A 24,260-nucleotide genomic window follows, 5' to 3' on the forward strand; every position below is an offset into this window, starting at 1 on the left:
AGATCAACAAAATTTAAATAGAGATCTTTGTTATATTCCCATGCTTTCTCAACTATTTGTCGTAAAGTGAAGATCTGATCCTGAGAGCCTCTATTTGGCCTGAATCCAGCTTGTTCTTCACTAAGCTTTTATTCCACAATTCTTCTCAACTGTTTCTCAAGTATACTTGCATAGATCTTGCCAGGAACACTCAGTAGGGAAATACCTCTGTAATTCTCACATGCAGTTTTATTACCCTTTTTATATATGGGTACTATTAGAGCTCTACTCCAATCTTCGGGAATTCGTCCCTCTGTCCAGGCTTTCTGAACAATGCAGTGCAGCCATTGTAAGACTTTTATACCACCATACTTCAGCATTTCTAGTCGAATATCATCTACTCCTGCTGCCTTTCCACATTTCAAGCCTTTGATGGCTTTTTCTACTTCAAGCATGGATATGGATTACTGACTGTATGCCTGCTGAATTGTTTTTGACCACTGTGCTATCACTGCTTGTATCATTTAGCAATTTTTCGAAGTAATTACTCCACACTTTAAGGATATCTTTTTCTCCTGTTTTTATGTCACCTTTATCATCTCTAACTCCTTTTACAGCACTCATTCCTCCATTTCTAAGCTTCTTCAACAACCTCCAGAATATCTTAACACCTTCTTGATATTTATTTTCTATGTTCTTGCCAAAGTCCTCCCATGACTTTTGTTTAGCTAGTTTTACACAGTGTTTCGCTTTCTTACATTTGTCTCTGTATTCTCTAAGAGTAAAAGCTGACTTATTTGCCAGGAACTTTTGATATGCTTTCTTCTTTTCCTTCACTGCCTCTTTAACTTCCTGTGTCCACCATAGATTTCTGATTTTTCTATCCTTGCAGACAACCTCACAACATGCCTCTCTGACTGAATCAATCAGGGTTTTCTTCAAGGCTTGCCATTGAATCTCCAAGGTTTGGTTCCTGTTCTCAAACTCTTTCATTTTTTTCTTCAATAAGCTGTGTGTATTTTAGTCTACACTTCACATCTAAGAGCTGCTCAACTTTTATTCGCTTTAAAACTTTCTTACATGCTATTCTTTTCAATACGAAATTCAATTTTATCCTGCTCAAGACTAAGTAGTGATCACTTCCAATTTCAAATCCTCTGTACACTCTGGTGTCCTGCAACAGGGTGAAAACATCACTATCAACAATAACATAGTCAATGAGACTTTTCTTATTCTTTGCCTCTCTCCATGTGAATTTGTGCACATTTTTATGTTGGAACATGGTGTTAGTAATAACCGGTCCATGTCCTGAGCAGAAATCCAATAGGTATTTGCCATTATTATTAGCTTTTCTCTTTTCTCCAAATGCTTCCCCTAAAGCATCAAAAAATTCCTCCACTTCAACCTTAGTAGAATCTTCTATGGGACTATAGGCACAAATAAATCTCATTGTCCAATTCCTCATTCTGATATTGCCCAGATCACTCTACTTGAGACTGCCTGCCATTCAACAAGATTAGCTTCATATTTTGTGTTGAATACTATGGTTACTCTTTCTTTTCCTTGATTGTCATTTCCTGAATATAACATTTTGTATTTATTGCTCAGAAAGATCTCACCAGTTTTTGTCTTTTTTGTTTCATCATCATCAAATTCCTGCCATGCACCTTCAAGTCGTGTACAGGATATGATAGTACTACATGAAAAATTTTTTTCATGCAGTTTTTGTCTTTTTTGTTTCATCATCATCAAATTCCTGCCATGCACCTTCAAGGGGTGTACAGGATATGATAGTACTACATGAAAAATTTACATCATTACTAACTTCCTATCTATGATTTTCCTCCAAATCAGTCTGTTACTTGTCAAGACTCCAACATTAAAAGATCTTATATTTCTATCATCTAAGGCACTTTCTACCTTATCAACCCACCTATGTCTTGATCTTCCTGTGGGTCGTTTTCCTGCCAGCCTGGCAGAGAACACTTGTTTTGCTAATCTTTCCTCACCCATTTTGTTTAAGTGACCATACCACCTGAGATTAGCTCTGCTAACGCATTCCTGGATGCTGACAATGTCAGGTTCTTACCTAATATCCTTATTTTTAATATGATATTGCCATTGATGCCATCTGTTCACGCCTCTAATTTTTCTCAGGACTCTCATATCTACGGTCTCTAGTCTTTAGTCAACTGTTTTACTTCTGATCCATCTCTCAGATCCATAAGTTAAAACTGGTTTGAACACTGTCTTGTATATAGCTAATTTAGTGTTCCGACTAATTTCTCTCTTATTCCATACGAATTTATTCAATTGACTTCCTACCATACCAGCTTTGTTGATTCTGTTATCTATTTCCGTATTTAATTTACCATCTAAAGTAAAAAATCGTGCCTAAGTAGCTGAAATGTTTTACTTGTTCCACAGGTTCTCCGTTCACAACACAGTTGACATTTTCAATGATTCTGCTTATTTTCATTGTCTTTGTCTTTTTATTGCTGATCTTCATACCATATCTATTACAACAGTTATCTATTACGACAGTTTTCAGTCACCCGTATTATGTCAATCTGGTACTTATCTAATTCCTCGGCTAGCTCCATTTCTTTGCCATTCAGGCTTCTTATGTTGACAGTACCGATCTTTAACTCTGGTGATGTTGAGTTGTGGTGTGCTTTCAGATTTGTTCCAGTAGCTGACTTTTCACTGTTCACCCTGGTGAAAACAACAGGTGCCTTGTTTAACCGAGCGACGCCCCAGACAGCAAGAAATTTTGTCATGTTGTACCATCATTTTGTATACTGGTTTAAGCCAATAAGAATACAATTTGGTCAGCTAAATCCCAAATTGCCAGCCCATCCTCGTTCGTTCAGTATCCACGTAGATACCCAACAGAGTGCACCACAAGAAGGTGAGGATTGGACATTAGGTCAGAAGCCCTGGTCGGTTCTCCACATTCCTTTAAAGGTTATGTGGAGGTCTCCTCTCAGTTATACAGCTTTGACCCTTAAGCATCCCTAGAAAGGAATTAAGTTTTTAAAATATCTTCAGAGCAATAATTACGTAACATTTGGTCTAGGGTGAATGTTACACAAATCAAAGAATACTGTTCTATGCAAATGTCTAAGTAGCAGTTTTGATGGAAAAAATTTTTTGAAGTGAGTGTGTCATTCAAATCATAATTACAGCATACCTCTTCTACCAAAAAAAAAAAAGTATCATGTAACCAACATAAAATAAATACATAAGTAATAATTTTACATCTGTCTGTCTATAAACAATAACACAACATGACTTACATGACAGATTTGGATAAACGCTATCATGTATCCTTGCTATAATCATATCCAGATACCAAAAAAAAAAAGTTCAGTATAGTAGGTTGAAAATATCTGCATCAAAGCATGTAGTATTTTAAACTTAAATGTTTAAAATTCTGCACTAAAGGTTAAATTAAAATCTTTAGTTAGATTTTGATTTGATATCATAGCATTTAAAGGAGTGTACACTGTGCCAGTCATTTTCTGTAAAATAGACTGAAATCTGACTGACACAATTCTGGGAAATAGAGTTGTTAAAAATGTTGTAGTATATAGTATAAAAGAAAATGAATGATTACTCATTTCAGTATGAGTAAGATAAACAGTAAATAAAAACATATCACTATAAGATAATTAACAAAACTTACTTGCATGAACACACACTTTACAGGTAACACAAGTTAGTAATGGTGATGTTCCACTAGAAGTGAGAAGAGAACTAGAATTAAATATTAATGATTTTGGACTGGAAGAAAAACAAGCAGCGGGCATCAATACAGGACTATAGGAAGGCACTTGTATTTTTTCATCTGTGATACCGCTACCATATGGCAACTAAGTGTCAAACAAACACAACATATTGATTTTCACTATCCAGGCATACATGTCTATAAATAAAACTAAGTTTTCTAAGTTTGCCTTTAGTTTAATAAATTCTAATTTATTAAACTAAAGGCAAAGCAAATTATAAGAAGAAATTTTCTAACAGCCAATCCGAAAGAGAACATGATTTATTTGATACTTGTTCATGGATTTATTTGTACTAAAGTTTGCATTAAGGTTAGGCAGGTCATCCAGCAGCAGTTGATTGCTTTCAAAAAATAATAAAAATAAATGCATAAAACAATAAGAAGTGAAGTGTGTAAGTACCTTTTCCTGAGCCCAAAATAAGGATTTTCAACCTATTCTTCAATATGTTACTAAAAAGAGACAAAAAGTATAAGGGTACAAGATGTTTCTTCTTAGAAAAGTCAACAGCATCAAATACACATTTACTGTGTATTTGATGTTGTCGAATTTTCCAGGATAATTTTCCAAGTTAAATATAAAGTAAATTACTGATTCACTGATGTCAGTGCATAACATCATTGATGTTATGCACTGACATCAATGAAGATGCAATCCTTCATATAATTTACTTTAGATTTCACTTAGAAAATTAGCTACAATTTCTTAAGAAACTTTGTTTCCATTGTATTTATAATTATTCCTCATCCCTTCTTCTAAACTTACTACTCTTGCAAAGTTTGTCTTTAACAGCTGTGTAATACGTACTTCTATTTCTTCTATTTAGTTCTTCTATTTACAAAAAACTTGTGGGTATATATATATCAAATTCTGATATATATACACCCACAAGGGGTTCAACAGGTACCATGCCAGCACTATGTCATTCCATTTACATTATTATCAGCTACTCACCTAGCTTCCTGTCAACAATTTCCACCTAATCAATTGCTTATTTGAAAAGTCTCCAACACTCAGATGTAACCTATCAGACTTCTAAGATAATACAAACTATATCAATACACCTAAATTTTTGTCTTTCTCTGCCATCATCATGGCATCAAATGCTTGCTTTCCTAAGCTTTTCTCTAATCTGACAAGGTGAGAATATTACCTTAGATTAGCTCTACTCACACATTCTTAAATGTTTACAACTTCATTTTTAATATGATTGTACCACTGATACTATCTGTTCACTCTTAATTTTTCTCAGAACTCTCACATATGAAGAGTCAAGCTATTGATCAATTGTTCTATTTCTAACTCAACTCTCAGAGTTACAAGTTAAAGCCAGTTTGAATGCTGTCTTATACACTACTACTTTAAATGTGTTTGGCCAATTTTTCTGAGTTGCCAAGGGATGTACCACCTTACCTCAGTCCTAAAGATATTTTCAGACACAAAAATTTATTATGGCCAATTTCCAACAAAAATTTATTATGGCCAATTTCTTTCTTGTTCATTTGATTGCTGGTATGGATACCACATGTTTGTTAACAGGAATTAGAATTCTTGTTTTTAGAGAAACTTGTGACATAGTGCTATACAATATATACATGAAAACACAAGGTAAAAGTATTATTTATTAAATATACTGCCACGTATTTTGAGGAGATGGTGTTGAGGCTAGTGAAAAGATGTGCTGTTAGAAAACTCCTGAAAGATCTGCGATTTTTGTTGATTTATTAAGTGTTTTCTTAGATTTAATTATTGTGCATTTTTAGAATATTATTGTAGCTTTTTAGTGTAATTATTGTACTACAGCAATTTATAATATAAATGCAGAAATATTAGTTTTTTACTACTCTTAAGAATGACCCAAAAATTTGTCACAACAAGGCAGTGACTAAAGCTGAAGTCGTTACTACTGCAGAAAGCTATTGTCCCGATGAACAACAAAAATACTGCTTCAGTGATGATAATTTATTTTAGGATTACTCAAATTAAAAGAAATTATTAGAAAATTGACCAGAGAATTGGAAAAGGTGGGAAAATGTGACTAAACTTACACAGGATAAGAAAAAGGTTCAGAACAAGAACAGATAGGAAAGTACTGAACTTGGTAATCATAATATTAATAACAACAAGGTAAGTCAGTTAAAATCTAAGAAAAAAGAGGTGATATGGTATGGTGACTCAAGCTTAAAATTTGAGCTTGCCGAGGGAGTCACCACTTCTAGTTTTCCAGGAGTGAAAATTAAAAATAAGACCAATGTAATTGAAAATCAAAAAAGAAAAGTAAAAGAGATAATAGTTCTGGTAGGTACTAATAATTTATGTAGTGACAAATATAGCATGAAAGAAGACATGAAGGGTCTGTTGAACGAAGCAAGAAAGATAAATGAGAGAATAAAAATATAGGATTGCTACCCAGATATGACAATACTAAATTAAGGAGAAAAGAGGGATGGCCTGCACTTGAATTCATTTAATTGATCAGACTTCTCCTGGCATCAGGAGCCAGGAGAAATTACTTCTTGGTATGAGACCTAATGCAGAGAGTCAGGAAAACTAGATCATCAAGGAAGGAATGGGGAAAATGTATGTGAAAGTTCAGTTCTGCTATGGAAATGTGATAAAGATATGTCTTTGACCATGGTTATGTATGTGGCGAAGGAGTGGAAAAATATGCTATGGGTTTGGACCTTTTAAGTATGTCTGGGGGAGGGAAAAGAGAAAATTCTAGAACAAGACCAAATAGATAGTATATCTATTTATAAGAATGGTTAGGTAGTAATTTATTATGTCTATACACAAATGCCAGTAGCATCAGAAACGAAGGGGTTAAGTTCATTGCTTTATTGAATATGATGTAGCCTAAAATTGTTGGCATTAATGAAACCCGGTGTTGGATCCTACTTCTTCTCAATCTGTACTTTGGATCTGACATGATTACTACTACAATCTTCTTAACTAATTGATAAGTTGTAAGTTGATTTCTAATTCAAATATAAAGAAAATTTATATTTAAAGACTGCGCCACTTTATATCTGAATTAGTTCAAGAATTGAAGATAAACCAACTCTCAACTATCCTTCCTTTATATGTTGTTATTATATATACTGGCCGAGAATATTAACTTACTTAATTTACCCGCTTTGGTTCGAATATTTTATGAATGGTGCAGTAAAAGAGATTCAGGCAAAATACAACTTTTCATTAACAAAAACAAACATTTAATTTTAAAATCACAAATACACTTAAATTCAAATCACTAATTAAGTTATTATAATCACTTCAGCCTTTCTGATAATACTGTTATACAAACTCAGACAATGGTAAATTTGTCATCTCTAATACAGTCTTCTCACAGTTCCTTAAGTTTCAAATACAATAAAATCGCAGTAACACCACTTTACAAGCAAACACTTTTAAATTTTCACTTCAGTTAATCTTCGCGATAGTTACTGTTAACATAAGGAAATTCTAGGATGAAACTCACACACATCTTTGCATAGGAATATTAATGGTTGGAATAATCTTACTGATATCTTCATCAACTTATGCACAAACACTTTTTACAACAGTAAACACTTAACAATAAACGGCACTCAAAATAATTCTTCTAAGCGATAACTGAATTAATCATCGGTCACAATACACACAAACAAACGTTGTTGCATAAAGTACTACTGATCACTCATGAAATAAGGCAACACAATAATTCCTTAACTTTAGGTTTTATATGCACAGTTGTTCATTCCTCCAGCATTCAATTAATTCTTTAGGCTCTATAATTCCAAACACAGCTAACGGTAAACATCAACTTTACAGCCTCTAGTAACTTCGTGCTTTGCTTCAAGATTCCGGAAGTCCTTGAAAGGTCGGTGCCGAAATTATATCTCAACTCAAGTATTGCTAGTCTATTTAGTAGTCACTCAGCTGTCTTCCGTAGCTATAATTGTTATTCTACAATTTATTAGCTAACCGCCTCTCGACTAGTAGACTTTATTTAGCTGCTTGAGTGACTTGCCGACTCGCTATTATCGCACTGTGATTTCCGAATGCTCCGATTCCAACCTAATGCCAATCTCTCTTTAATAAATCTCTAATGCTCTTTTTTCCAGCGTTCCTCGCTTTTTATATCCGTTCTTCCTGCCTAAATTGTTCTCGTGCTCTCTCTAACTGAATTTCTTTCCAGCCCTTCAATACTGATCTACCACGCTCTGTTCTAAATGCGTGCAAGCTATCTAACATATGTTTCCATGACAACAAAACAAAACATAATAAAATTGAGCTATTGCATAACGTAAACTTTCACAAACAGGAATAAATAAAGAATATTTACATTTCAATTAATGCGCAGTTAAAATATCAAATACAAACTCTTATAATATTCACATAGCAATAAATAAAATAACTTAATAATATTTTAATACAGAATCTTATTACTATTAACACATATCTTTGATTAAATAATTAAATATTAGATAAAATTAAAGGTAGTTATATGAATATTAATTTATAAAGAAGTGATTTACATTAAATAATATTTACAAGTCTAGCCTTTTGTGATGGAAGATCATGTTGGATTCTGAACCAAATAATAATTACTCTAATCTCTACATAATCAGAATCCAACACTGGCTATCAGAATCAGATATGGTAACTGGGATCGAGCGTAATGGGTATACTATTTTTAGGAATGACAGAAGAGACAGGAGAGGAGGAGGAGTGAGGAGGAGTACTACTAATGATATCAGATGACTTAAGTCCAATTAGGGTAGAAACACAAGAAAACAATGATGGTAACAATGCCCCATGTAGCAGTGAGTTTGAGTCTATCTGGTGTGAAGTGGTGGTTAACAGAATTAAATATATGGCGGGGTGTTGCTACAGACCTGGCAGCTCAGTTGCAGGGGATGAAGAAATGCCTCACCAATTTAGCCTTATGGGTACAAAACGAATGATCATTATGGATGACTTTAACTTCCAAAACATTGATTGGGTAGAAGAGAAATCCCATGATAAGAAAGAAAGAAAGGAATTTATTGAATTGTTGCAAGACAACTTTCTCAAGCAGCATGTGAATGAAGGAACTCAAGGTCAAAGAGTGTTGAATTTTTTCATAGCGGCAGAAGGGGTCTCTGTGAAGAATATGGCTATTTAACCAATTGGTGATAGTGATCATGCTGTGCTTTCTTAGGAAGTATCTAATCATATTGATACTCCAATTAAAACAGGTTACATGCTAAAATACAAAGCTGGAAATTATGATCACCTTAGGAGAATACTATTTTTTGGCCTTGGTTTCAGTTACGGGGTGCTTAAGGGTCAAAGCTGTATAACTGAGAGGATACCTCCACATAGCCTTTAAAGGAATGCGGAGAACGGACCAGGGCTTCTGACCTAATGTCCAATCCTCACCTTCTCATGGTGCACCCTGTTGGGTATCTACCTGGATACTGAACGAACGAGGATGGGCTGGCAATTTGGTATTTAGCCAACTAAATTATATTCTTATTGGTTAAACCAAAATAAAAAATGATGGTACATCATGACAAAATTTCATGCTGGCTGAGGCATCGCCCGGTTAAACAAGGTCCCCGTTGTTTTCGCCAGGGAACCAGGGTGAACAGCGAAAAGTCAGTTACTGGAACAAATCTGAAAACACACCCCAACTCAACATCAGAGTTAAAGATCAGTACTATCAACATAAGAAGCCTGAATGGCAAAGAAATGGAGCTAGCTGAGGAATTAGATAAGTACCAGATCGACAAAACAGGGGTGACTGAAACAAAAAAGATAAAAACTGGTGAGATCTTTCTGAGCAATAAATACAAAATGTTATATTCAGGCAATGACAATCAAGGAAAAGAAGAAGTAGCCATAGTATTCAACACAAAATACGAGGCTAATCTTCTGGAATGGCAGGCAGTCTCAAGTAGAGTGATGTGGGCAAATATGAGAATGGGGAACTGGACAATGAGACTTACTTGTGCCTATGGTTCCCACAGAAGGTTCTACTACTAAGTTAGAAGTGGAGGAATTTTTTGATGCTTTAGAAAAAGCAACTGACACAATGAAAAAGGAAAAGTTGGTTCTTGTTGGGGATCTGAATAGCAGAGTAGGAAATGATTGTCAGACATACAAAAATATTTTGGGAAAATCTGGAGAAAAGAGCAAAGTTAATAATAATAGCAAATATCTGTTGGATTTCTGCTCAGGACATGGACTGGTTATTACTAACACCACGTTTCAACAAAAAATGTGCACAAATTCACATGGAGGGAAGAGGCAAGGAATAAGAAAAGTCTCAATGACTGTGTTATTGTTGATAGTTATGTTTTCTCCCTGGTGCAGGACACCAGAGTGTACAAAGGATTTGAAATTGGAAGCAATCACTATTTAGTCTTGACCAGGATAAAATTGAATTTCATATTGAAAAGAATAACATTTAAGAAAGTTTTAAAGCAAATAAAAGTTGAGCAGCTCTCAGATGTGCAGTGTAGACTAACATACACAAAGATTATTGAAGAAAAAATGAAACAGTTTGAGAACAGGAACCAAACCTTGGAGATTCAGTGGCAAGCCTTGAAGATAACACTGATTGCTTCAGCCAGAGAGGCATGTGGTGAGGTTGAATGCAAGGATAGAAAAATAGGACCCCATGGTGGACACAGGAAGTTAAAGAGGCAGTGAAGGAAAAGAAGAAATCATATCAAAAGTTCCTGGCTAATAAGTCAGCTTTTGCTCTTAGAGAATACAGAGACAAATGTAAAAAAGCAAAACATTGTGTAAGACTAGCTAAACAAAAGTCATGGGAGGACTTTGGCAAGAACATAGAAATAAATATCAAGAAGGTGATAAGATATTCTGGAGATTGTTGAAGAAGCTTAGAAATGGAGGAAAGAGGGCTGTAAAAGGAGTTAGAGATGATAAAGGTGACATGATAACAGGAGAAAAAGATATCCTTGAAGTACGGAGCAATTACTTCGAAAAATTGCTAAATGAAACAAGCAATGATAGCACAGTGGTAAAAAACACTCAAAAGGCATACAGTCAGGAATACATATCCATATTTGAAGTAGAAAAAGCCATCAAAGGCTTGAAATGTGGAAAGGCAGCAGGAGTAGATGATAATCGACCAGAAATGCTGAAGTATGGTGGTATAAAAGTCTTACGGTGGCTGCACTGCATAGTTCAGAAAGCCTGGACAGAGGGATGAATTCCCGATGATTATAGTAGAGCTCTAATAGTGCCCATATATAAAAAGGGAAATAAAACTAAATATGAGAATTACAGAGGTGTTTTCCTACTGAGCGTTCCTGGCAAGATCTATGTAAGTATACTTGAGAAACAGTTGAGAAGAATTGTGGAAGAAAAGCTTGGTGAAGAACAAGCTGGATTCAGGCCAAATAGAGGCTGTCAGGATCAGATCTTCACTTTACAACAAATAGTCGAGAAAGCATGGGAATATAACAAAGATCTGTATTTAAGTTTTGTCGATCTGAAAAAGGCATAAGACAAGGTGCCAAGAGAGAAGCTATTCAATACGCTACAATTATATTGTGTCAATGGGGGCATTATGTCAAGCAATACTTAGTCTTTATTTGAGTTGTAAGTCGGCAGTTTGAATTGAAGGATGTACAGGAAGATGGTTTAATGTTAAATCTGGTGTGAAACAAGGATGTACATTATCCCCTCTGTTATTCATTACTTATATGGATCACATTATGAAAGAAAGTGGTATTAAACATGATATCAGAATTGGAGATGTTAATGTCAGCTCTTTGCTTTATGCGGACGATGTTATACTTCTGAATAAATCTGCTACTTGCAAGATTCCCTGACTAAATTGAATAACTGTTGTAATAGATATGGTATGAAGGTCAGCATTAAAAAGACAAAGACAATGAAAACAGGTAGAATTGTTGAAAATGTCAACTGTGTTGTGAACGGGAAACCTGTGGAACAAGTAAAACATTTCAGCTACTTAGGCACGATTTTTAGTGAAGATGGTAAATTAAATATAGAAATAGACAACAGAATCAGCAAAGCTGGTATGGTGGGAAGTCAATTGAATAAATTCTTATGGAATAAGAGAGAAATTAGTCGGAACACTAAATTAGCTGTATACAAGACAGTGTTCAAACCAGTTTTAACTTATGGATCTGAGAGCTGGGTCAGAAGTAAAACACTTGACCAAAGACTAGAGACCGTAGATATGAGAGTCCTGAGAAAGATTAGAGGTGTGAACAGATGGCATCAATGGCAATATCATATTAAAAATGAGGATATTAGGTAAGAACCTGACATTGTCAGCATCCAGGAATGCGTTAGCAGAGCTAATCTCAGGTGGTATGGTCATTTAAACAGAATGGGCGAGGAAAGATTAGCAAAACAAGTGTTCTCTGCCAGGTTGGCAGGAAAACGACCCAGAGGAAGACCAAGATATAGGTGGATTGATATGGTACAAAGTGCCTTAGATGATAGAAATATAATATCTGATAATGTTGGAGTCTTGACAAGTAATAGACTGATTTGGAGGAAAATTGTAGATAGGAAGTTAGTAATGATGTAATTTTTTCATGTAGTACTGTCATATCCTGTACACCCATTGAGGGTACATAGCAGGAATTTGATGATGATGATGATGAATTTTATTCTTAATGTCTTAAACCACAATACAAAATGATGGTACAACATGACAGAATTTCATGTCGGCTGGGGTGTCGCCCAGTTAAACAAGGTCCCATTGCTTTTGCGAGAGAACCAGGGCAAACAGTGAAAAGTTAGGTTAGGCTACTGGAACAAATCCTAAAACACACTCCAACTCATTATCAAAAGAGGTCAAGATCAGTACTATCAACATAAGAAGCCTGAATGGCTAAGAAATGGAGCAAGTTGAGAAATTGGATATGCACCAGGTTGCCATAATAGGAGTGAATGAAACAAAAAAGACAAAAACTGGTGAGATCTTTCTGAGAAATAAATACAAAATGTTATACTCAGGCAATGACAATCAAGGGAAAAGAAGGTGTACCCATAGTATATTGAACACTAAATATGAGGCTAATCTTGAATGGCAAGCAATTTCAAGTAGAGTGATGTGGGCAAATATCAGAATGGGGAACTGGACAATGAGACTTATTTGTGCCTATGGTCCCACAAAAGATTCTACTAAGGTAGAAGTGGAGGAATTTTTTGTGGCTTCAGAAAGCAACTGACACAATGAAAAAGGAAAAGTTGGTCCTTGTCGGGGATCTAAATAGCAGAGTAGGAAATGATTGTCAAATATACAAAAATATTTTGAGAAAATTTGGAGAAAAGAGCAATAATAATTGCAAATATCTGTTGGATTTCTGCTCAGGACATGAGCTGGTTATTACTAACACAATGTTCCAACATAAAAATCTGCACAAACTCACATGGAGAGAAGAAGCAAGGAATAAGAAAAGTCTCATTGTTAATAGTGATGTTTTCTCAATGGTGCAGGACACTAGAGCGTACAGAGGATTTGAAATTGGAAGTGATCACTATTTAGTCTTGAACAGGATAAAATTGAATTTCATATTGAAAAGAAGAACATGTAAGAAAGTTTTAAAGCGAATGAAAGTTGAACAGCTCTGAGATGTGAACTGTGGACTAAAATACACAAACATTATTGAAAAAAAAAAAATGAGACTTTGAGAACAGCAACCAAGCCTTGGAGATTCAGTGGCAAGCCCTGAAGAAAACATTGATTGATTCAACCAGAGAGTCATGTGATGAGGTTGCATTTAAGGATAGAAAAATCAGAACTCTATCGTGTACAATTTAGGAAGTTAAAGGGGCAGTAAATGAAAAGAAGAAAGCATATCAAAAGTTCTTAGCAAAAAAGTCAGTTTGTGATCGTAGAGAACAGTGAGACAAATGTAAGAAAAATAAGCACTGTTTACAACTAGCTAAACAAAAGTCATGGGAAAACTTTGGTAAGAACATAGAAAATAAATATCAAGAAGGTGGCAAGATATTCTAGAGGTTATTGAAGCTCAGAAATGGAGGAAAGAGTGCTGTAAAAGGAATTATAGGATAAAGGTGACATGAAAACTGGAGAAAAAGATATCCTTGAAGTATGGAGTAATTACTTCGAAAAATTGCTAAATAAAACAAGCAGCAACAGCACTGGTAAAAAATACTGACTAGGCATGCAATCAGGAATACATCCATACTTGAAGTAAAAAAAATCCATTAAAAACCCTGAAATATGGAAAGGCGGCTGGAGTAGATGATATTCGACCAGAAATGCTCAAGTATGGGGGTATAAAAGTCTTAGGGTGGCTGCAATGCATAGTTCAGAAGTACTGCAGATTGGCGATAAAAAAATTAAGCATAACATAAAAAAATTGCGTTATCTGATTAATCAATTGCTTAAAGCGGAAAAGAGTATCATTTAGGGTAATCGTGCTAAATGATTATTGCCATATCGAATTCGCATTAAGCAAGATTTTCCTGTATGTGGATTGCACTCTGGTTAACAGGAGAAAGAGAGGTGATATGATACAGGTCTATAAACCTTTGAATAGGTGTTATAGGATATTAACTGATGAAATTTTTTGTTATATGGAAGGTGGGGAGAGAGCATGGAGACATTCATGGAAGTTAAGTTTGTTCACAATCAAGAAAGTGGTAAGAGCTAGGTTTTTTCTCCCAGAGAATGAATGGAATAGGAATGACGACTGGTTTGAGTGATTTATAGCCACGCTTGATGAGTCCTTGACTCCATGGAGGTCTCAGATAATAATCATATTTCAGTCTGAAATTAAGTGATCATCAGTAGCTTAAAAATAGTTGTTACAAGGTAGAATGCAAACAATTGATTTATTTGAAATATGGGTGGTCTGAAAAGTTCTCGGCCTCAACCATAAATGGCAACACTATCGGCAAGATTTTTTTTCTAAGTTGGTATATCTGTCATAAGCATTGATGTGAAATTACAAGTCATTCTTTCAAGTAGTTCTTTTATACAGCTGTCGGAAGCTAAAGTGTGGTCTGTATCCCTTGAAATGGATAAAATTAAGTATTGTGCAGTTATAAAATTCTTTGTAAAAGAAGGTTTAACACCAAAAGAAATTCATTCAAAGTTCATAATAGTTTATGGACGTCGATAATTAATAAACTTCTCCTTTGTTTTCGACAATTAAGAAATGGGCTGCCGAGTTTAAACATGGCCATACCAGCCTTGAAGATGATCCATGTGAAGGACGTCCAAAATGTGTAACAACACCAGAAATCATTGATCAAGTGCATGATATGGTATTGGATGACCAGCCAGTGACAGTGAGTGGAATTGCTGAGACTATAGGCATTTCAAAAGAATGTGTAGGATACATTTTGCATGAAGAATTGCAAATGAAAAAGCTTTGCACAAGGTGGATGCTTTTAAGCTACTGAATCTGAAAAGTGCTTGGGACATTTTAACAAGAATAAAACTGATTTTGTGCATCGATTTATTACTACGGATGACACTTGGATTCACCACTACAAACCAGAATCCAAACAGCAGTCAAAATAGTGGACAGAAGTCAGTTGTTCAGCGCCAAAGAAGATAAGGTCATGGAATCGGTGTTTTGGGATGCTAAAGGCATTTTGTTTATTAATTATCTTGAAAAGGGTAAAACAATAACCAGGGAATATTATTCTGTTCTTTTAACCAGACTAGATGAAAAAATTCGTGAGAAAAGACCCGGTTTCCAGAAGAAAAAAAATCATCTTTCATCAGGACATTGCACCTGCCCACAAAGGTGTTTTGGCAATGGGAAAATTAAGGGATCTGCACTATGAATTGTTGGAGCATCCACCCTATTCCCCAGATTTGGCTCCCTCTGACTTCTATCTCTTCCCAAAGCTAAAAATCTTCCTCGCTGGTCAATGTTTTTCTTCGAATCAAGAAGTGATTGCAGCTGTAGAGCGGTATTTTGCAGATTTACTGAGAACCACTACAGGGACGGGATAATGGCGCTGGAGCATCACTGGAATAAATGTATTAGTCTCAAGGAAGATTATGTTGAAAAATAAAAATAATTTAGAAATTATAAATTCATTTATTCATTATTAGGCCGAGAACTTTTGAGAACACCCACATAGAACAAGTCGAGTGATGTTAAATCGCCAATAGCATTATGCTTTCACTGAAGAAAAGGTTAATCATAACAGTGTAAAATAAATTGTGTGTGTGTGAATATATATATATATATATAAAACTTATAATATCATATTCAACAGATCATCAGATGTAGTATCTAGTTGGTTTCTTCAGATCTTATATCTTTATAAAATATCATTCTTGGTCTTAATAGTAATTAAAAATAATAATAATAATAAAACTTTAATGATGTATTATTCGAATCAAACTTTTCTATATTTTTGATATGGGGAAAGTTTGATATTTTCGATTCAAGTTAAGGAGAGAAGCATGGCCTCAGCACTCTCCTTAAATAAGTGTTCAAATTTGTATCAACAAATATGTAGAAGGCATGTTTCAAACCAAAGAATATTGTAGTCGGCCCAAATTCTGTGTTGAGCTAATCCTATATAACAGCAATTAGATTTTATTACACTAACAAAAAACCAACAAGTTTTGTAAGTCACCGGACTTACAAAGTCTTGTGATGATGTTAGTACGACGGCTTAGATCGTCAGGGGTGCTGAACGTATTAAAAAACTAGAGAGAGAGAGAGAGAGAGAGATCAATTACACAGATTTTTTTTTAATCAACTTCAATGTTTAGTAGATATAAATGAGTGACAAAAAATTGTTGGATTAAATAACATGCAAGCAATGGAACACTCAATCCATATCTGCTATTAGATTTCTGATGACAGCAGACCCTGATTTTTGTAAAACTGTGTGTGTGTGTGTGTAGGGGATGCATTTCTGAGACTTCTATAAATTTCCTTGTTGTCGTCATCCTTTAAGGGATTTATTTAGGCCCAGTGGCATTGTTCCGGTCTCATTCCATCTTTTCCTTGGTCGTCCCAGACTTCTATATCCTTCAACTGGGTGGTATTGGAATATTTTTTTTTAGGTAGTCTTGACTGTCCATTCTTTTGATATGTTCAATCTGCTTCTTCTGGTATTCATATACTTTGTCCAATACTGAGTCTATTTTTAGTTCTTTATTAGGAAATGTAAAGAACCTTTACATTTCTTCGTAAAACAGTTAATGCTGTGTGAAAGGCATATACGTAGGGATTAATGTTTGCCTCCTTTTCGCTTTTACGTTTTACATGTTCTGACATGTAGATCTCTCTCTCTGGATCATCCCATCTGACCTGAACAGAAAATGTCATAAGAGCAAATTTTACAAACTCACAGGTTTCTTTATGGACAATTATGGAGGTTTCAATGAATGTCAGAACCTGAAAATCTTGTACATAGGGATAAAAGTCTAATTTAACATTGTATATATATGAAGCACTGCTGCAATATTGTCTGTAATATTCTTGATTTATGGGAAGATGACTGAAATCTTGTTGATTAGAAGGAACTCTCAGAGGTGTCTAAAATTTGCCTAATCATCTTTAATTCATCTTCAATTCAATTGAGAGAAAGAGTGTGTGAGAGAGAGAGAGAGAGAGAGAGAGAGAGAGAGAATGCCTTAGGTACCAGTTCTTCATTCGTTTTTTTTTTTTTTTTTTCCTGTTGTACCTGAAGATGTTGTAGGCTCTGGCCCATAATGTTTTTATTGTGCCTATCTTTTGTAATGAATGGTAGTAGTGTGAAGCAGCATGTAAGAATGCTATGGACAAAGCTCATGTGATTATTTAAATGTTGCACATCATTCAATCCAACAGCTTTTTTTTTTGTCACACTCATTATATGTACTAAACTGTTGAAGTTGGTGAGGGAAAAAAAAAAAAACTGTCATGTGTAATTGGTCTTTCTAAGTTTTTAATACAAGTATCCCCCCCCCCCCCCATGACATAAGTCTGATGACTTATGAAACTTATAAGGTTTTTTTTATTTTTTATTTTTTTTTTATTAGTTCAATAAAATCTAATTCTCGTTAACAAACATCTGGTCTCCAAACCAGAAGTCAAATAAACATTTGCTAAACTAATAGAAATATTAGACATCTCTCCAGCATATCTATTTTCTTTGAAGATTTGATTTGCCATCTTCTCTAAAAATTGTGCAGTTTATTTGGATGAAATATTTTGCTTGATCTATAGGTTTTTCATAGAGAATAAAGTTAGTTTTCCAATTCCTGTCTATTTTCAGATTTTTTTTTGTCTTTTTATTGTTGCTTTTCATACCAAATTTCTTACTGTTATTCTACTTTGTTAAATACTCCTGAACACTTGCACAGTATTTATTTAAGAGTATAAGTAAAAATATCGTGCAGTCTTGTCTGATTTTACATCACACTATTTTCCTGTATATATTCTGTTATACACTGCTTATTCATAAGATTCCATTTAAATTACAGTGTTTTAATCAGCTTAGCACCTTACATGTGCTAAGCTGATTATTGCTGGTTTACAAAAATTAAAACACTGATTCTTCCTATTCCCATGATTTTTCAACCAAAGTAAAAAGCTGGAGCTGACAACTCTTATTTGACTTGTTCCAAACATTAGCAGGGTAATTCTATTACTCTGCAAATAAATCTTACCTGAAACATCAAGACGGTAATTCATCTGCAATTCTCATATTCAGTTGTATTTTCTTTTTTGAAGATTACTATAAGAGATTTACTCCAATCATCTGGAATTTGACCATCTGACCATGCCTTCTGAATTATACTGAGCAGCCACTAAGAATTCTATACCTCCATATCTGTGCATATCTGGTTTAATTTAATCTACTTGAGGTACTTTTCCAGATTTCAAGTTTCTGATGACTTTTATTCTACCTGAGATATTGATATGAACTTCTGCCTCCATTTTTCTGAAATACTGTCGACCACTGTTCTGTCACTGCTTATCTTATTTAACAATCATTCAAAGTAATCTACTGGCATGATTGGTTGATAAATTCATAAACACTTGCATGTTTATGAATTTCATCTCTTTATGTGAGACTACCATCCCACATACTGGAGGCATAAAGTGGCTTGATAATGTTTTGCATTTGGTCACTAGAGCAGTTTCTAGATTGCATGAAAAAAAATTTAAAAAAAAAAAAATAAATATAGCCTACCTACACTAACATGCTATAGGTTTACACCAATTTTTGTGGGAGTCACAAAAAAGTATTCCACACATACAGAATAGCCTTAAGTTTTTAGGTTATCTTTATCATCCATTTTTGATTCCTTTTTATTTCTTCTTTTGATTTCTTCCATTTCTAAGCTTTTTCAATAGCCTCCAGAACATTCTTTCACTTTCATATTTACCTTCTATATTTTTCTAAAGCAAGACTCTCTGTGAGTTTTGTTTAGCTACTTCTACAGAGAACCTAGCTTTATTAAGGAATTACTTAGACCTCATCTAAGGTCTAAGTAATTTCTAAGTTTATCTGTATCTCTCAAGTTTCTTTGTATTCTTACATATCTACTTAACCTGCCAGGAACTTTTGACGTGATTTTATGTTTTCAAACTGTTTCATTTTTTGTCCCATAACAACTAGGCAAATAATTTATTAATCTGAATAAATCAAAATCTTGTTTCCATTTCTTAATTTAACAATTAAACAAGAAATATTTCTTCTTTACTGTAAAACAGATAACACAAATATGTTATATGTAACACAAATGTTGAACGAAATAAAAGATGTGCTTATTCTAAATCGGTATGAAAATCTGCATGTAACTGAATTTGTGTGATGATATTCACTATTTAATTGTTTAATACTGATGTAAAATAAGCATTAACTTGCACAACAAATGACATCCATGAATATGCATTTTCTGTATAATGAGAGCAGATAGTTCCATCAAAAGTGCTGACTAAAATGGAAACCAATTACAAGAAACATATATTGCTTTACACTTTAATACAATGAAGAGAGCTGAGCTGGACTTCTTAACATGCATCTATTCCCCCCACCCTGTCCTGGATCTTACTTATTTCGATATACATATAATATAAATGGATCAACAATATAACTTATCTATTACAATATATGAAGTCAACCAGAAAGATGTCTATAGCCATCTCGTCTCCCAGCATTAGAACATGGTAATCATTTTCTTGTTTGTATAATAAACAACTGACTTTCAAATAGCTCAAAGCTAGCTCCCAGAGTATATTCTTAAATGTACTATAAATGGAGGGTAGTAGAATAAATTTTATCAAGGTACTATAATTATAAGCTTCACATGAAACATTTTCATTAAGTTACCTGCTATATCTACCTTGTCAGAGGATACTTCAATCATAACACTAGTAGTTTTGATTTCGACTTATACAATACTGCCATCCATGAATATTACTGTTTTTTTGAATAAATACTATTCAAATACATCATTTGCACAAAGAATGATGCTCAGTTCGATATCTACAATTCTAATATCCGGTTTGATGCCACTTTCTTTCATAATGCAATTCATATAAATGATGAATAAGAGTAGAGATAGTGTGCGTCCTTGGAAGTGGAATATTAAATTATCCACTTCCAAAATAAAATACCTTCGTCTTCTTTGTCCTTCTGTTCCCTTAAAAAGATATCAAAAGAATCTTAAACAATTTAAAGACCTAAAAGGCTTGTGGTGTTCATGGCATTCTCTTCTCCAACAGTACTTAGGAGATGTGCCACTGGAACTAACATGTGTCCATCATGTCTATACCCTATTATACTCAGTACACCCAATAAGAATGGAGTCAAGCACCTATTGCTCTTCTCTCAGTGCTCTCTAAAATAATGGAAAAGATCACCAACAGTCAATGTCTTCATAGCTTGGAATATACCCAGCTAATCAGCAACAACAAATATACAGATTCATCAGCAGCAGATCTTCTAATCTAGGATGCTTACATCTGGAAAGGTTTGCCCTCTAGCTGAATGGTCAGTGTTGTTTTGTCTTCAGGCTTCTCTACTAGCACAGGAGTTCACATCAGGACTCAGATATCACCAACCCTCATTTATGTAAATGATTCTCTCACTAGCCTCATATCCATTATCAATTTCCTGATCTGTTCCCTCAAGTAGTGTTCAAGCTACCATGAGAGCACCTACATGTTTCAGTTTACATTATTGTTAATTTCTGATCAACATATTCCTCCATGTCAGCCCATTGCTTGTGAGCACTGCAATATTGTCGTATCTAACTTGTGCTTCTAAGTCACTTTAGACAGAATCAATCCACCCATATCTTGGGCTTTTTCTGGGTCTCTTTCCTGCCATCTTGGCATTAAATGCCTACTTTGCTAACCTTTCCTCTCCTATTCTGTTTAAGTGACCATACCATCTTAGATTAGTTCTGCTCTCACGTTCCTGAATGGTAACATTGCCATGTTCAAGTACATTTCTAATAACTTCATTTTTAATATGATTCTGCCATTGATGCCATTGTTCACTCCCCTAAATTTATCAGAACTCTCATATTTGTGGTCTCTAGTCTTTGATCAAGTGCTTTATTTCTAGCCCAACTCTCAGATCCATAACTTAAAACCTGGTTTGAACACTATTTTTGTATACTGCTAGTTTGATGTTTTGGCTTATTCCTTTCTTATTTCATATAAATTTATTCAAATAGCTTTACCAGCACTGTTCATTCTGTTGTCCATTTCCAAATTAAATTTGCCATCTTCACTAAAAACTGTGCCTAAATAGCTGAAATATTTTACTTGTTTTGTAGGTTCTCTATTCAAAATACAGCAGAAGTTTTCTATGTTCTTGTCTATTTTCAGAGTTTTGGTCTTTTTATTGCCGACTTTCATGCAAATTTGTTAAAGCTGTTATGCAATTTAGTAAATCCAGAACTCTAGAGACTTGCACTAGATATCCTTAGAAGTACATCATTTGCACAAGGAATGATGCTCAGTTTGATATCTAAGATTCTAATATCCAGTTTGATGCCACTTTCTTTCATAATGCAATTCATATAAACGATGAATAAGAGTGGAGATAGTGTGCATCCTTGTCTTACACCTGATTTTACATCAAACCATCTTCCTGTATTTCCTTCAGTTCAAACTGCTGACAACTAAGATATAGACTATGTATTGCTGGGTATAATGTTCCATTTACCCCATATAATTGCAGCATCTGAAAAGCTTTTCTCTGGGCATATTGTGACATGCCTTTTCCAGATCTACCAAACTTAAGTACATATCCTTGTCATATTCCCATGATTTCTTAAATATTTGTCGTAAAGTGAAAAATCTGATCTTGACAACCTTTGTTTGGCTTAAACCCCGCTTATTCTCTCCAAAGTTTCTTCCTCCACCATCTTGTTCAATCTCTTTACAAGCATGCTTGCATAAATATTACCTGGAACATTTAGTAGAGAAATTCCTCTGTAATTCTGACATTCAGTTGTATTCCCTTTTTTATAAATGGGAACCATGAGAGCTCTACTGCAATTATCTGAAATTCGACACTCTGATCAGGTTCTGCTTCAAATCCATCCAAAGTTTTTGCTTGTGATAACAATTCTCACCTTGAAGTTCTCAACGATCCCAAGTTTTAAGATCATGACCAGTGCCCTATTATCACCATACCATCATTCACGCTGTTGAATGATGGTATGGAGGTTCCAAAACCTGATTTTATCCTTTTTCTTGCAAGGACAGTATAGTTTTTTTGCCCCTTACCTTAGATAACACTCAGCTCAACAGTAAAGATCAAATTTCAATTTCTCTTACACTGACACTTACTACTAGCTTTTCTTGGCACAAAGATATGATTCTATAGCTGTCCACTATCCTCAGACTTCCAAAAAACTTAGCATCATAATAAATTTAGTTTAATCCTTTATCCAAGTGGAAGCAAACAAAGTTTGCACCTTAAGTACCTTCAGGACTCAGGCAACTCGTGGTAAAGGTGGACCAAGCTCTCATCACTCCTTGTCTCAGTATCTCCCATAATGCAAAGCATATCTCCTTGTGGACATGTATAATACTATGAATTAAGGGAAGGGCCACTACCCAGACCAGTTTCGATCTTTATTGAGGTCTTGTCAGTGGGAGCTCATCAAACATGCCATTAATGAGTGGGGTATAACGTCAAATTTTGCTAGAGCAAAAATTAAAAATATAATGCAAACAATTGAAAAAGAGAAAAGAAAAGCAAAAGAGGTTGTAATTCTGGTAGGTACCAATGACTTAACTAACAATAAATTCATTATGAGAGAGAACATGAAAAAGTTGTTGGAAGAAGCAAGAGTGAGAAAGTAAAAATCATGTGCATCAAATGGCAAATGATTTGATGCGAAGGCTATGCCGAATGAATGGATGCGAGTTTTTGGATGCGTGGAGTGGGTCTCTGAGGGAAGATTGGATATATATAAGAGGGATGGCCTACACTTGAATGCATTTGGCATCAAGATCTTGAAAAATTATTAATTGATATAAGACCAAACACAGAGAGTAAGGAAAACTGAATTCTGGTAGGAAGAATCATGAGAATCTGTGTGTAAGAACAACAATGTTAGATAACTATGTTAATGATGAGAATGGTTATTATAATGAAAATGATTATGAAGAGAGAACAGTTTGGACCTAACAAGCATGTGTAATGATCTGCATAAGTAAGGAACTAGATAAGAACAGAGATCTGCAAGTTGTGGAACTGTGTCATGCATACCACAGACAAGTGTATACAAAAGAGTATGCAGGTATATTATTATGTCTGTACATGAATGCTAGGAGTATCAGAAACAAAGTAGAGGTTGTTCCTTAGTTAATATATTGGGATTCATATTGTAGGCATCAGCGAGAGTGCAAATGGCACAGTACTTTTTAGGAAGGATAGATAGGAGAGGAGGAGGGGGGGGGTATGTTGCTAATGATATCAGATAACTTGAATCTGGTTAGAGTTGAGACCTATTACTGCAATACTAGTAATATGACTTTTACTAGTAATAATACTAGTAAAAGTTTTTCATATGGCAGTGAGTTTGAAACTCACTGTGAGATGGAGTCTAACAAGATTAAATGCATAGTGGGGTATTGTTACAAACCTGGTAGATCGGTTGCTATTAATGAAGAAATGAATCACTAAACAAATATGATAGGTGCAAAAGAGTCATTATAATGGGATAACTTTAATTATCTGAACACCGACTGGGTAGCTATGAAATCGCATGAGAAGAATGAAACTGAATTTATTGAGCTGTTGCCTCTAGCAGTATGTGACAGAAGGAACGCATGGTAAAAGAATGTTAGATCTGATTATGGTGTCAGAGGAGGTTTCAGTTTAAGATGTAACTATTCTGCCTCCAGTTGGTGACAGTGATCATGTAGTACTCACTTAGGAAGTGACTAAGTTTATGAATATTCCATTCAGAAAAAGTTACATGCTGAACTACAAAGCAGGAAATTATGACCAACAAAAGGATATGTTGAGTTATGTACCATGGTATCA

General features: G+C 34.6%; 1 protein-coding gene across 4 annotated transcripts in view; it reads right to left on the minus strand.

Annotated features, from left to right (window-relative positions):
• LOC150108594 (lysine-specific demethylase 4C-like) overlaps positions 1–24,260 on the minus strand; it is a 366,824-nt gene that overhangs the window by 131,955 nt on the left and 210,609 nt on the right. For all 4 annotated transcript variants that reach the window (XM_090390884.1, XM_090390883.1, XM_090390881.1 and 1 more), the window contains exon 12: positions 3,668–3,854. In XM_090390884.1, the coding sequence (XP_090247010.1) occupies positions 3,668–3,854 (187 nt within the window). The remainder of the gene's footprint in view (positions 1–3,667; positions 3,855–24,260) is intronic.

Source organism: Typopeltis vanoorti, chromosome 3, assembly GCF_054136105.1.
Source record: "Typopeltis vanoorti isolate ZY-2024b chromosome 3, IOZ_Tvanoo_1.0, whole genome shotgun sequence".
In the NCBI taxonomy this organism is placed as follows: domain Eukaryota; kingdom Metazoa; phylum Arthropoda; class Arachnida; order Uropygi; family Thelyphonidae; genus Typopeltis; species Typopeltis vanoorti.